The sequence below is a fragment of the Pseudorca crassidens genome, chromosome 3 (assembly GCF_039906515.1).
Source record: "Pseudorca crassidens isolate mPseCra1 chromosome 3, mPseCra1.hap1, whole genome shotgun sequence".
Taxonomy (NCBI): Eukaryota; Metazoa; Chordata; class Mammalia; order Artiodactyla; family Delphinidae; genus Pseudorca; species Pseudorca crassidens.
In genome coordinates this window covers 89,825,263-89,840,414 of record NC_090298.1, presented here as the reverse complement: position 1 = coordinate 89,840,414, position 15,152 = coordinate 89,825,263, and the positions used below count along the sequence as shown (strand labels likewise).

General features: G+C 35.2%; 1 protein-coding gene across 1 annotated transcript in view; it reads right to left on the bottom strand.

The window, feature by feature from the left end:
• The window catches only part of MAN2A1 (mannosidase alpha class 2A member 1), a 161,494-nt gene that overhangs the window by 55,538 nt on the left and 90,804 nt on the right, over positions 1-15,152 (bottom strand). Inside the window, exons 11-12 of the mRNA XM_067731400.1 lie at positions 14,316-14,430; positions 13,514-13,581 (exon numbers count right to left, since the gene is read on the bottom strand). Of these exons, the coding sequence (XP_067587501.1) occupies positions 13,514-13,581; positions 14,316-14,430 (183 nt within the window). The remainder of the gene's footprint in view (positions 1-13,513; positions 13,582-14,315; positions 14,431-15,152) is intronic.

Sequence of the window (15,152 nt, the reverse complement as noted above, 5' to 3'; positions counted from 1 at the left end):
GGAGGAACAAGGCCTGCCAATACTTTGTCAGCCCAGTGAAACTGATTTTGGACTTCTGACCTCCGAAACTGTAGATAATAAATTTGTGTTTTTTTTTGAAAGACTAAGTTTGTGGTTATTTGGTACAGCAGCACTAGGGAATTGATACACCAGGTTATACTATTCCTCTTGAAAATGAGGGCCAACTTCCGGTTTCACATCACAAAGACCACCATACACAGAAAAGAAACTCTTGAATGCTGGAAAAGGGGGCAGGGGTGGGGGTGGGCGAAGGGCAATGAGAAGAGCTTGGGGTCCTTGGAACTGGGCCCAAGCAAAGACTGAAGTAAGTGTGTCTAGCCCTCTGACCTGCTCTCTCGTGGAGGACTTCCTCATACTTTCTCATTCGCTGGCTACAAGGTCTGACGTGCCCAAATTCACATTGTCCTTGTGCAAGTGCCCACAGATAACAATAAGGAAAAAACAGAGGAGAAAACCCCCAGACCTGCACTTCATAAAAAGCAAATGATTGACAGTCCCTTACACTGACCAAGGTGGTTATTTTTAACCTTTTAAAATTCTACTTATCTTCTAATCTTTGAATGCCTTATACAGACACCATTCACTGAAGAAATGCACACATGCACAAGATTTTTCATGTAACTTCCAAGGCCTCCCAGTTTAAAAACGTTTCTATTCCTATAAAACAGGCCTTCTTAAATAGGCAAACATTTAGCTGTTTTCCCATAAAAACCTCTCTAGAAACTATACAATAACAATCTCACTTATCTTCCATGACCAGATATGGGACTTTATATTTGCAAGAGGAAAAATAAAACATGACATTTTATGGAAGCTTCTAATTGATTTTGTAACATATATTATTTGGCCTCATTTAAGAAGAAGAAAAATTCAACACTGAAGAACAGAACACAATTTCATTTCAGCAATCAAAATTAGGATTGCACTTGAATATAGTAGTACATAAATGTTATCTGAATTTCCTAACACATGAAAGTTTATTTCAACATTTTTTTCTACATTTAGGAGAAATAAATTAAAATTCATGGACAAAACTATTATAAATCTATCATCCCATGAAAGTCATTCACCCAAGGGCAAGAGTCAAAAGGAAAGTAAACAAGTGTACTGCAGGGTGATCGAATCTAGTGTGAAGATGCCCTTTATGAAACAGTAAGATGATAGTAGTACCTAAAACTGCTGTTGTCAACTAAGGTTTTGATTTCTGAAAATACCTTACAAAATCCAAGAACTCCATTAAATATTACTGAGAAGAGTTCTTAGTTTAGATGAAAAGTATGCAATTATTAAGAAAATATTCTAGAAAGCTCTATGTTAGAAGACATTACCTTGTGTAGAGAATTGTGTTTATAATACTAATAGGCAAAGCAGTAAATCAAAAATAAAATTTTATATTATTAAAGGGATATTTTTTGCTACTTTTAACTCAAAGTAAATTTGACTTGGTAAGTGGCAGAGAGTTTTCCAGATGTTAATAGTAACAACAACAACAATAACAGTAATACCAAACAGCTAGCACTAACGAGCCTTTAGAACAGTGCCTAGCATACAGCATGTGCTGTACTTGAATTAACTCCTTTCAGCTTCACAACCAACTTATCAAGTTCTAAAATCATGCCCATTTTATAGATGTGTAGACTGGCTTGGTATCCAGCTCATGGTTCACAGCCATTTAAATGGTAGAGCCAGGATTCAAATTCAAGCAGTCAGGCTTTAAGGCATCTTGGAGGGGGGGTAGGTGGCCCTGCTCTTCTCCAGTGGGTAAGGGACTCGGGGTGTATATGCTAGAAGCACAGAGTCCCACCAGAGTTCCATTTCCCCAAGTCTCTCTGAACTCTGCTTCATCAGAGGGCTCCACCTCCACCCTAGCAAAGAGCCCTCACTCTGAAAGCCCCCAACCAGCTGTAATGGCAGGACTGGTGTAAAGGGTTTTCTCTGAGGTGATGAAACTGAGCTACTTATCAAAGCTGCTCTAATAACAACACAAGCTGTTCTTTCAGTAGTTCTTACTTTATGTAAGAGGCAGTGGGAGAGGAATTGTTAAATTACAGGTCTTCATTTTGCAATACTGGTGATATTTTGGAAAATAGTTTCCTTATCCTATGTCCCAGTTACTGAACAAACTTGGTTATTTTCCAGAGTTGAGTTTTCTACCCCCAAACTTCCTTTCCCAGTGTTCATCCAAACGAATGCTTTATAAATGATTTGTGTTGTAACAGACAAAAAAACTAAATGTCAGTTGGATGTAACCCTGGGGATTATCTACTTTAGCCCCTCTCTCCCAAGACATATTGCAAATGCAACTAACGTTTCAAAAAAAGAAGGCTGGTTAGTGCCAGAGGTGGGACCAGAATGAGCCCTCTGACTCTCAGTCCAAGGCTCCCTTCACAACACTGTGCTCTTTCCAGGTATCTGACAGTAAGATCTGCCCAAAGCTCAATGGTATAGAAGCAAAAGAGTATCATAAATGTTCGAATTTATAGCTGCAAATGCAACTCAATACTATAAATTAAAATCTTAACCCTCAAAAGTAGAACTATATTTCAGGCTTTCCTACATTGAGAAAAGCATTTCTAAAAGCATAAATAAAACCACAACCAAATTAGAACTAACATGTAATTTTATAACTTTTTTAAACAAAATAAGGTTGAAAAATCTTGCAATTATTCCCAGTGCATAAGAGAAAATAGCAAGTCAATGAAAAGGATGAATATTCTTTTCCAACTATTCTAAAATTTTTGATACTAAAGCAATAAAAAGAAACAAACACAAAAACTGTACATAATTTGGCTGACCCCAAGAGTCTTGTCACCAGTTAAGATGCTTTCACTCTGAGAGAGTTTTGCCTAAAACAAAAACACCATCTGTTTTACCTAAAACATTAAGATGTTCTATTTTCTTGTCAATTCAGAAATCACATCTGTAACCATTTTCTGAAAAGACAGCAAAAGACATTATATTTATGGGTGACTGCAAAAGGAATGATGTTCAATCAAAATGTAATTTTCATCTACTAGAAGAAAATTTCATTTCTCCAATGACTGTAACGCCATAACTTTGGAGGAATACATAGTACATAAACAGGCTGATTTTTACACATAAAAAGATCTTAAAAGTTAATACAGTAAAATAAGGTTATTTTGTTGTGAAAGACAAAAATGGCAAATACGTTTGTATTCATTTTGACAACTGAAAACCTATCTTGTGTGAGGCTTTCAGGTGAAGAGAAAACAACAACTTTTTACTGTTGCAACATCTCTTCATGCTAGTGAGCTATCATGTAAGAGGTAAAAATATGAAAACAACAAAAACACAAACCACTCTCTCTTTTCAAAACACTTTTACACAATATCAGTTCTGGGAAAGATACCCTACAATCCAGTGAACCGACTGAAGAAGATACAAAACACTAGAAAAAACATCACTCACAGTGAAGGCAAACACCATGTCACAAGAGATAAAGAACACGTTTCGAAGAAAAACACACAAGCCATCCAAACACCTATAGTACTTTGAGTATACATTAAGTACCTACAAAATATCAAAATCTAAAACCCAAGTATGTTTTAGTTTGAAAAGTACCCCAATTTCACAGTTAATTTTCTTGCCTAAAAAAAATAAAGCTACTCTCCAAATAAGGATGAAATAAATAAGTCCAAAGGCTCTATTTAAAATGTTTCTTTTACCACAAAGTTGTGAAGTGTTCTGAAGTCCAAGATGGGCTTGAAGCCCTCCCTGACTTTTTCAGGATCAGGATACCTTCACTAAAATCCTTTTCCTTGTTCCTCTTGTAGTGCACGGTTTATTAATCTGCATTCAGAAGGAAAAAAAATCTGGTTCAGAAGAATGGAAGACTTTGAAATATGCCGCATCACTTCAGTCTGTGCTCTGAACTGCTCTGAGTTAATGAGTTTTGTGTTAGCAATTTCAGAAGACATGATGGACACTGGGAGGAAGAGAAGAGAGAGGACAGAGAACTAAGTGTGCACAAAACTAGAAAAAATAAGGAATCGCTCTCACATACTCGTCAATTCTCCCCAACCCAATACAAATCACTCAAGAAATCATTCATACGCCAGATATTTAATTTACTTTAACACTTTCACAGTGCATGACATAACTCCAACTAATGGGGGAAAAAACTTGGGTGCTACAAGCAATAACACAGAACAGAATCACTCAAACTTTGCACTTTCCTTAGATTCTACAAAGTTACTTATTTCCAAATACCTTAATTGGAAATTATTATAGTCCTTCCTAGATCGTAGGTGGTAGTCCCCATGCTAACTCTGCCTTCATATTGTAAGATATCAAAATAACATCATAATCCTACATATAGAGGCACATATTACTGTTCCCTATCTTCTGCACTTTCTTGATTGTGGTCCTTGATGGAGTAATTGTAAGATGTTGTAAGCAATGTGCAAAAGTCACTTTAATTTCATTAGACAAACCACACAACTTAAACACCCTGTGTAAACTTAATTCACTGTATAATAATCTGACAACAATAAATTAGAACCACACAGCTAGTTAAGAAAGTTTGATTTAAAGTATAAACAATAAAAAGGCAATTAAAACATAGACTAACCAGGAAATTTAGCAGGTGTTCACTGAACATGTAACTACTTTGCCATTGTTTTTAAACAAATAAACATTAAAACAATCATTTAAAATGCAGTCTGGGGCTTCCCTGGTGGCGCAGTGGTTGAGAGTCCGCCTGCCGATGCAGGGGACGCGGGTTCGTGCCCCGGTCCAGGAAGATCCCACATACCGCGGAGCGGCTGGGCCCGTGAGCCATGGCTGCTGAGCCTGCACGTCTGGAGCCTGTGTTCCACAACAGGAGAGGCCACAACAGTGAGAGGTCCGCGTACCGCAAAAAAAAAAAAAAAAAAAAAAAAAAAAAATGCAGTCTGTTCAACCACTTCTACAAATGAAATCTAAATCCAATAAATCTAAAATAATTTTGTACCTAGGAACAAAAATCACAGCAGACTAATTATAAGGGCCTGGAAAGAAGTTGCACTTTTCAAGTTTATGTAAAATTGATGAAAAGAATGGTTTCAGATACCATACCCTGAAAACACTAAGGAGACATTCCACATTGTGACTCTTTAACTTTTTGAGAATTCAAAAGAGTTTTTTTAAAAAAATATTTTCTGGTCTCTGTAATAAATTAAGAGATAAGTTGTTCTTCTCAGTCTTCATGTTACCCTAATTTTCATCATTTTGCAGAGCTTTTTCACGTGTTTCCTATGATAACTTTCCATTTACTTATCCTCACAGAAATAGATATCCAACACAAGAGGGAGGAGATATGGGAATATATGTATATGTATAGCTGATTCACTTTGTTATAAAGCAGAAACTAACACACCATTGTAAAGCAATTATACTCCAATAAAGATGTTAAAAAAAAGAAATAGACATCCATCCAGCCCCTGTGTATGAGAAAGGTACCTCTTGGTCTTTATTGTGGTATTGCTTGAAGTTCATCTCTTATTTAGAATTAGTTATTTGACAAATATTTGTTGAGCACCTACAATGTACCAGGTATTTGCCACGGGATTTGAAAGAACAAGAGCTAATACTTTAGCAAGGGAGATGCACAACCAGAAATAAAGGAAATAATCAGTTTGTTAATAATGTCTGAAGGATGTAAAGAAGATGCAGTAATGGAGAAAAGAATGAGTGAAAAATAGGTTCACATGCATAGATGCAGCCTGACTGCAAGTTCCCAAAAGGCTACTATCCAAGGGGGCTATTGTCTGTAGCATTCAGTCTTCTACACCAGCTCTGCTGTTCTGAACAAATGGAGGGCTTCTTTCTTCAACAAACAATATCAGGTACTCTTCTGGCCCATGCCACCACCAACAGCGATTTCCTTGAGTGGATACTGCCCTAGATCAATGCTAGATCAGTTCCCCATTTGCTCCTGCCTATTTTATTTCTGGCAGATTCAGTCTCCAAATTGGTTGTAAAATAGAGACACAGTGAAAGCCATCAATGTGGTTAAGGCTGGCAATAGATCCATTAACTGAAAGAGTTAAAGCTGACTTGAAAGTAAAAATTAAAGTAGGACATCTTTAAGATGCATGTATGTGTGTGTGTGTGTGTGTGTGTGTGTGTATGTGTGTATGTGTGTGTGTGTGTATATATATATATACTTTACCATAAAACATACAAATGTGTATCATGTCCCAGTCTACTGATGTAAGAGCAAAGCTTCTGCTTTGATTATGGGACCACTAATTGGCATTCTCTGTCATATTTTCTGCATAACCATACATATGATAAATTATCTGTGGTTTCTAGCTTAGTTTTTCTAAAGTAGAACAAGAACTTAAACACTTAAAAGTATAAAGCAATCTGAGTGCAGATTGCTTCTACATCTTTACAATTTCTTCCCAAATCTTTTGTAGTCATCTCGTCAGTATTTATCAGTGACTCAAAGCACTCAACTTTATATTAAAACAAAATCTTTTTGCTTAATTCATCAGTTTAATAAAAATCAAATTATCAGAGAAAAATAACAAGAAAAACTGATTTGGGAATAAGTAATTGATTGGTGGTAATCACACAACTCAACTGAAATACTGGAGAGAAAGAAGTGTGCCAGTCTGCTAGCTAGTAGTCTATTAGCAACAAGGTCAGGGTGCCATGGGCACAGAAAAGAAATGTAGAGTATCAGTTGATCCAGCTGGTCAATTAAGTAGAGGTTTTTTAATAGAGATCTTAGGCAAAGAGGATGAAAAGTAAAGAACAGCTACCTATCTAGCTATAAAAAGTAGCACCTTCCTTGCAGAAAAACATTTGTCCATTTTTCTTGTTGGTAAAGTACCAGAATTTCAAAGCCTTGGGGGCAGACATTATGGAAAGGCAAAGGAATCAATCTCCACACCTGCTTTTAGAAACCTGCATGGTGTCTTTATTTCTAACTGTTTATCATTGGTCAGTGACTAACTGCATTTCTCAGTCCAGTTCGATCAGCGTTGCAGTTTGAGGTTATCTTAGATTGTGGCAATAGGGTGACTGTCAAACCAAGGTTTTGGTGCTCCTCTGACTGTCATCTTCATTTTTTCATGAGTTTTAATAAAAAATTGAGAGAGTCAGTCTCAGGGTTCCTAGTCAGCCATCATATAAAATGGAAGTGTCAACATTTTAAAAAAAGAAACATGTAATAGGTGTTATTTCATCTAAGTCAATGTGAGGTTGAAAGAGTATTTCAGGAATTAATACTCATCATTCCTGATATAATAAAATAAATAGAAATAATAAGGGTGGGGAGAATAGTGTGGGAAAGGTGGAGTCTTTCCTCCTACTCGCTCCCCAAAGATCTATTTCCCTGAAAAATCAGGGAGAAAGCAAACCAGTGAATGACTGACTTAAAATGGCAAACTCCAGGCAAGGTTACTTATTTTCCTTGCCAGACGTGACTGTTCGTTCCAAAACTAGTTCCAACCACTAGGCAAAGAAGTTTTAACATAAAGTTAACTAATGTACCATGGGGAAGGTATCTCCAGTTCCCTAAGAAACTTCTGATTGTTTAAATAATATACTATATTCCACTCAGTCTTCTGGGTAAAACATGCCCTCTAAAAATATTCCAGATTACAACCAGGCTGAAACGTGCTTCTGTATAATCAGAGAACTGGTCAATATACATCTTAAAAACAGTCATAATTAACAAAACACAACTCAGGTGGAATGTAGATGAAAATACACAAATATCCTTCACAAGCAATTAATATTTAAACAGAAAAGTATCTCGGAGAAGAGTTTAGGAACTCATCCTTCAAGTCCAGTAATGACTCAACTCATAAATGGACTATGCAATTAATACCCAGATAGACCTAGACTAGAATAGCTCAGCTTTTTTGAGTCTCCGGTACTGTCAGTTAATAATTCCCCCATTAAAAGAGAAGTTCTAAACTAGTTTTCTCAGGAAAGGACATTTGGGCTGCTCTCAGAATAAGAACCTCTGGAGAGTACAGTGTCAAATCCTAGTCAAATCATGTATTCTATTATCACCTTGAATTCCCTTGGTATAATTTTAAAATGCAACCCACCATTTTCAAGAAAAAAAAAAAAAGCTCAATCTTCTTGATTGTATCCATTTATCTTTCTGCTAACTAATGTGAAGACACTTCTATACTAGCTTTCTAGTACATGATAAGACTTGAGCTTGAACATTACAATCCATGAAAAACAAGCACAGTGCTTACGCTAATTATCACTGCTAATGCTTTTCCATCTCCCCCAAAGAAAAACAGTGAATATTCCAAACAATAAAAATAAGGTTGTGAACTTGGTTTCTTCACTTAAAACTTATGTTTAAATAACTGGTAGAGATGTTAGATACCTTCTTACTTACATTCTGACTTGGTATAAAAATAGGTTGATGACATAGTGACCAATCAGAAAATGCCCTAAAGCCTTGAATCCCATCACACTAGTAGATAATTACTACCAGAAGAACTGTTTCTGGGAACAATATTAAAAACACAAAACGTAGAATCAGGCAAATACTCTTATGTCAACAACAATAAAAAAAGTCTTATGATCTGATAAGGCAACTCATTCAGGTATTTGGGAGTATCTTTTGAACACTCATTCTGATGAGCCCCCAAGGATGCAACCCCAACGAAGTTCATTCTACAAGAATGCAATGATGCTGAGATGCAACCCTGAATTTTTCAAGTCTCATAGTATGAAACTCTGAAATCTCAAATGAGCAGTTGTCTAAATGCTGATCAAATTCAAAGCTATATTGAATTACTGCTGATTTTTACTTGTATTAGTATTTAGTGGATTGGAAGTCTTCTGCCACTCAACCTACAAATATTAGATGAAAGAATCAATTGGGGAGAATATACACCAGGATACTACATTTTCACATAGAATATGGTTCACATAGAATGTGAACCATATTCTATGCATATCTGGTGTCTGAAGTTTAATATCCTCTTCAAGCAATAATAAAATATATTACAACAAATCTTTATTAAATTCTTACTATGTTGAATATCATACCATAGGCATAGTGGTGGACATAAATGACAGAAATAATTCGTACCCTCGAGGAGTTTACAGTCTAGTGGGATTAACTTCAAATAATTATACTGGCAGAAATGAGCCAATCACAATTCCCAGCCATATGGCTGAGCCGTGTTGGACCTGATTTAGATGAAAAATTGGGGCCACTATCATAATGGGATGAGATCTTGGGCAACTTGGGAGGAGGGTGAGTTTATTTTACTTTGCACATGGGAGGTATGTGAATTGTGGTGGTCAGTGGCGAACTGTGGTAGATAGTCCCCAGAGATGACCGCCATCATTCCCTTTGCTTCCTGCACATGCTCCTCACATCAAGTAACGGAGAATAATTCCCCTCTCTTATATCCTGGATGGCCTTAGTGACTTGCTTGACGAGTAGAATGTAGTGAAAATGACATTCTAGGACTTTTGAGTCTAGGTCCTAAGAAGCCTTGCTGTTTCTAGCCAGGTAACTTTTTCAGAGTTCTGCTTTGGGTAGATTCCTCAGATAACTACATAAATTATAGTTAATAATTTAGGCACAGAGAAAGGCCTTGGGGCAAGAAGCCACTGCAGTAGTTCAAGCAAAACATAAAGGATGGCTTAAAACCAAAGTAACAGAAAGAGAGGAGAGGATGGATGTCAGCGATGAGTAAAGCTAAAATCCAAAACACTCTACAATTGATGATACTTAAGGAATGAGAAAAGACAGAAGTCAAAGTGTTTTCTGGGGTTACAGAACCTAGACAGCTAAAAAGAAAATGATGCTCTCAATCAAGATTAGAATCCAAAAAAAGTATATATGGAGAAAAACAGAGGAAATTAAATTAGAGGGGCAGGGAGGTCATCCAACAAACGAATGGCAATACTCCAAGTGAATGGGTTAACAAGTGCCTTTTTGGAGTTCTGTCCTTTTTAAATCTGGCTAAGCCTAGAAAACATTGACTTCATTTGTGTCTCCACATGGTTAATGTTTTCTTTTCAAAGTAATCCCTTCTTTTTCTAGCCAAAAGAAACAGATGTACGATTCCTTACCAATAAATACCTTGCTAAAAATTAAAAGCATTTAAAGGTAAATTTGTAATAGTGGTTTGAATAAATTACTCTCAAACTAAAAACATATCTATTACTTAAAAAGTTAAACTTTCAGATTTACAGACGCAATCTCGATGTAACTTTGATTACATACTTGGTGGCATTTCAAATTATCTACCATTAAAAAAAAAGTTCCTTTATACCTTGTCAAACCATGTGACTTACAGACCTGTGCTGTGGCAACATTTAATCCTGTCCTGCCTGAACAGATGGAATGCTGAAAGAAGACTGAAATCTCTTTGCCTGTCTCAGATTTTACCTTGCATCCTCAGTGTTCTCTAAGTTCCTAATCCTGTAAGTCTTTGTATTAAGTGTCCTTACAGTTGCTTTCCTTAGGCAATTGTGAATGTAGAGAAACAGAAACATCTTTGTACATTTAAGGATTATTTAAGGCTAGACAATTTATGACTTGTCCAGGGTGCCCTAACTTTTAATCACATCTGCTTTCTATACAAAGGCTAAGAATGTATTCATTATACAGCTCACATAACCTTGTGAATTAAATTAGGCTCACTGACATGTACTATGTCACTTTCAGCAGATCATGGACTACTTTTTAAATACTCACAAACTAAATCATGTTAGGTTATAACTGTAATGTTGCCAACAGCATGATCAAATTCATTCACATGTATTATTTAAACTGTATAGATTTAGACCAGTGTTTCTCAACCTTTTTTTATTACAACCTCCTTAAAGATTCTTTTTAGACATTTTTTTCCTAATTATCCCTCTACACAATTTTAATACTACACATAAAATGTTTATCTGTTACGTACTATTATCTGTATCTGTGCTTTGCATATTAAAAAAAATAAGTGTTTTTCACCGCCCCCCACCCTGCCACCAAGAACCAATTCTTAGCCTCCTAGGGAAGACATCTCCCTATTGAGAATGCATGTTTTATTTAGATTAATAATATGTCGTTCAAATAAGTATTATTCTTATAAGCAAAATAAAGCTAAGCCTTAGAGCATCACAGAAGACTCACAAAGAATAGAAGACTGAGTTATGGCCACTCTTTTTTTTTTGTTCTTTTGTTGTTTTACGGTACACGGGCCTGTCACTGCTGTAGCCTCTCCCGTTGCGGAGCAGAGGCTCCGGACGCGCAGGCTCAGCGGCCGTGGCTCACGGCCCCAGCCGCTCCGCGGCATGTGGGATCCTCCCAGACCGGGGCACGAACCCGTGTGCCCTGCATCAGCAGGCGGACTCTCAACCACTGCACCACCAGGGAAGACCATGGCCACTCTTTTGAAACTGCCAATTTAAAGACTGAGAAGTACAGACAATTATTTAACTTTCGGTACCTGCAAAATAAAACTACCAAAGGCTTCCATTTTAAAGGCCATCGTCAGTCCTCCATTCTTCACTGATTTTACTGAAAGATCAATAACTCAGAAAATTTGTGGCTAACAAGTAAAAAATAGATTTTAAAACCAAAAATATAAGTGGTTTTATTCATGAGGTTGTAAAGTTCAAAAAGGACAATAAAGATAAAAATAGGAATCAGACAATCCTAAGTATTCCCAATTCACCTAACTACGGAAACAGGAGCATTGACATTTGGTAGAAAAGAACTCTGAAGATATAATATTAAAATGAAGAACACTATTTAAATACAAACTGTTTAAATGGAAATATCAAAAAGTGACTGTTTTCCTAATAGATTCAAAAAGCCTACTTATGTTTATCTTTAATTAAAACTCTTCAATATTAAAAGCTCAAAAATATATTAATTAATAGACCTCTATCTCCTAACTTTCTGTCCTTAATTAATAGACCTCTATCTCCTAACTTTCTTCCTCTGGCATAAGTAAGGCTGAATTATCACTTACGTCTGGCTAAGGCAAGGACAGAGCACAGAGCATGAGTCCTCTGACTCATTATGGTCCCATCCCCACTGCATCCCACCCACCTTAACATGTACCCACAGGAAGACTAATGGGCTGGGGATGGAGCATGAATTACGTATAGCAAGCATAAGTTATTCTTAGAGTCAGCAAAAAAGAAGATCTTCCCCCAACAAAATAGAAAAAGATAAAAAAGGTAATAGATAAGAGGATTATGCCAAAAGCCAAATAGATTTACTGACACCACAGTTTATTAGGGACACAATATATAAAGAATGCCCATACAACCCAAAATTCATCAAAACATTACTTATTTTAAGACAAAGAAAATGTTTTGTAATTTTACAACTGATTTTTCTTTCAATATCATTATCCTTTCATCCTAACTATGGCCTGGCAATATGAAAGTTTTAAGACTTCAGCAAGACTAAACTTAAGACTTAAACTTTCTTTTCAAATTAATCCCTTCTTTTTTCCAGCCAAATGAGATGTAGGGTTTCTTTAGTATTACTTTAGTGATACTTTAGTATTACTAAAATATACTTACCTTCCTGTTCTAAGGTTGACCTTTATATGCTTTAAGTTTCTATTTACTGAAGAAGTTTAGTCAGCTAAGGCTCTAGTCTATGTTTAACTGAAATCTCAACTTTATTAACAATTATAAAATTTCTGTGATAACTTTGATTCCACTTATTTTAAAATAATTTTAATAAAGTGTAAAATCATGAATTACACTTTACAATTACTCTTTTATTCTACAATTTATAACAGGTGATACTCAATTTCTCAATTTAGGTAGTAAAAAGTTATATTACAAAACTATGCTGTGTATCTGCATACACTGGGTACTGACTGATTGATATTTGCTCATTAAAAATGGATAACTTGGTTAAATAATTGTCAATAAAAACATAAAAGGTTTCTTTGTAAATCAGAGGCAGCCATCCATTAAATGCCCCATTTTTAGGTCGACTGAACACCTTTCCCATTTACTTAAACATAAATCAACAATGTGAAAATGAGGCAGTTTTACAAGCACAATGACAGTTACCTAGTAAATAATTTACAGTAGGAACCCTTATCTTCTAATAGTAATTACGTCTCTTCTTTCATTTAAAAATACAGGATCAGAGATTAATGAAAACAAGGTAAGTAAATAAAAAGGTAATCAAGAAAGAACACACTCTAAAAATAATCAATATTGTAAATATAAGGTAATTTTTAGAATAAAGCTATATATTTACCATCCAACATCAAGTATTCTGTAAGAAATATTGTTATAATAGTTTATTCAGCTATCAAGGTACCAAACGCCGTGTTAGCTATTAGCATTGAATACAACACAGTCATGGGAGAAAATCCATTTCTTCAAAACAATTGTTTTAAATTTGTAAGTTGATTAAATGAAATACTGCCTTATGATATATGCTGGGTCCAGAACAAAATCATGAAAACCCCAAAAAGTTAAGTCATAGAAGTGGTCAAAGTTTATGAGAAATTATGCTATTTACCTTGGCTCCGCACTCAGACTTATTACATTTTTTTGTGGCAGAGAACTTTGTGTTCTTTGTTTCAAATCCTATAAAATGAACAGAAGTTTTTATTTTACTTTTAAAACTTGTTTCAAAGTTAGCTATGTAATAGTACCTTAAAAAAACATGAAAAGGGCACAGTAGGAAAAAAAAACCCCTTTCCAGCTACATGAAGTCCATCATAGTTCAAAACAAATAAATCTTGTGTCTGTGCGCACGTATTGTGTATTTAGATTTCAAGTACAGCATATGTTACGGGTACTAGAGTCCATAACGAGCAGTTCTAACTAGGAATCAAATCAGAATTCTAGAGACAATTCTGCAAAAAGTTTTACTATGTTACTTTTGTGTCATATGTTTCATATCTTTAAAAAATGTAAGTCTGTTTATTGCATTCTTACTTTAATATGAAAACATATGATCAAGGAGCTTCTAATTAAAGCTAAGGAAAATAACAATTATAATGTCCAGTTACCTTACTATATCACTTAAGTGTTCTAAAAGCCTGTATGCTTTACATACCTTGAAATAAGTTCATTATTTTATTTTTCATGCTTAGATTTAGTGAGAATAAAATACACACCATAAATCAAATAGAGTCACACTTATGGGAAAGGACACACAGGTAATTTATATAAAGTGATAAAAATTCTTTCAAATAATGTAAAAAGAAATAATTATATTTCAATGTCTCTTTTTATTAAGATTCTCACTCCCTTTTCCAACCCAAGAACAAAAGAATCACACATTTTTATTATGAAAATAGAAGATATCAACTAACCATTTCTAGGAAGGTATCAAAAGAGTAAGAGTCGTATGAGCGTTTGTCCTTCAAAATAAGCAGCAGTGCAGAATGTCCAATTATCTTCTTTAAATTCATCAATGAATGAAAGAGTCTGTGAACCAAAAATTTTACTAGTCTGAGAAGTAATTCAAAAATCTCTATGTGGTATAAAAAATAAATAAAATAAAATTCCCCCCCCCCAAATCTCTATACAATATTTTCCTAGAGAACAGACTTGTGGTTGCCAAGGGGGAAGGCGGTGGGGGAGGGTTGGATTGGGAGTTTGGGATTAGTCAGATGCAAACTATTATACACAGAATGGGTAAACAACAAGGTCCTACTGTATAGTGCACGGATCTATATACAATATCCTGTGATTAAACCATAATGGAAAAGAATATGAAAATATGTATGTGTATAACTGAATCACTGCTGTACAGTAGAAATTAACACAACATTGTACGTCAACTATACTTTAATAAAAACATTTAAAAAAATCTGTATATAATATTTTCAGTTTCTTTAATTATGGCCAAACCACTATCACCTTCATCCTGTATTCAAAGTGAAACCTATAATAAACCTATGATGAATTGGCTCTTTTTTTTTTTTTACCCTGAATGAAGTACTTAGGGATAAAAAAAAGTTAATCAGAAGGTATCACTGATAAGGATTCATTTAAAATAAGAAAACTTTCTAGACACACCCGAAACACATAAACTTATTCAAACTACTTATATTCTACATGAATATCATACCAAATAATAACAATAGCCAACATGATCACCCCAATAGCTCTAAGGCGTTCTACCAAAAAGCAATGATTTGATACTT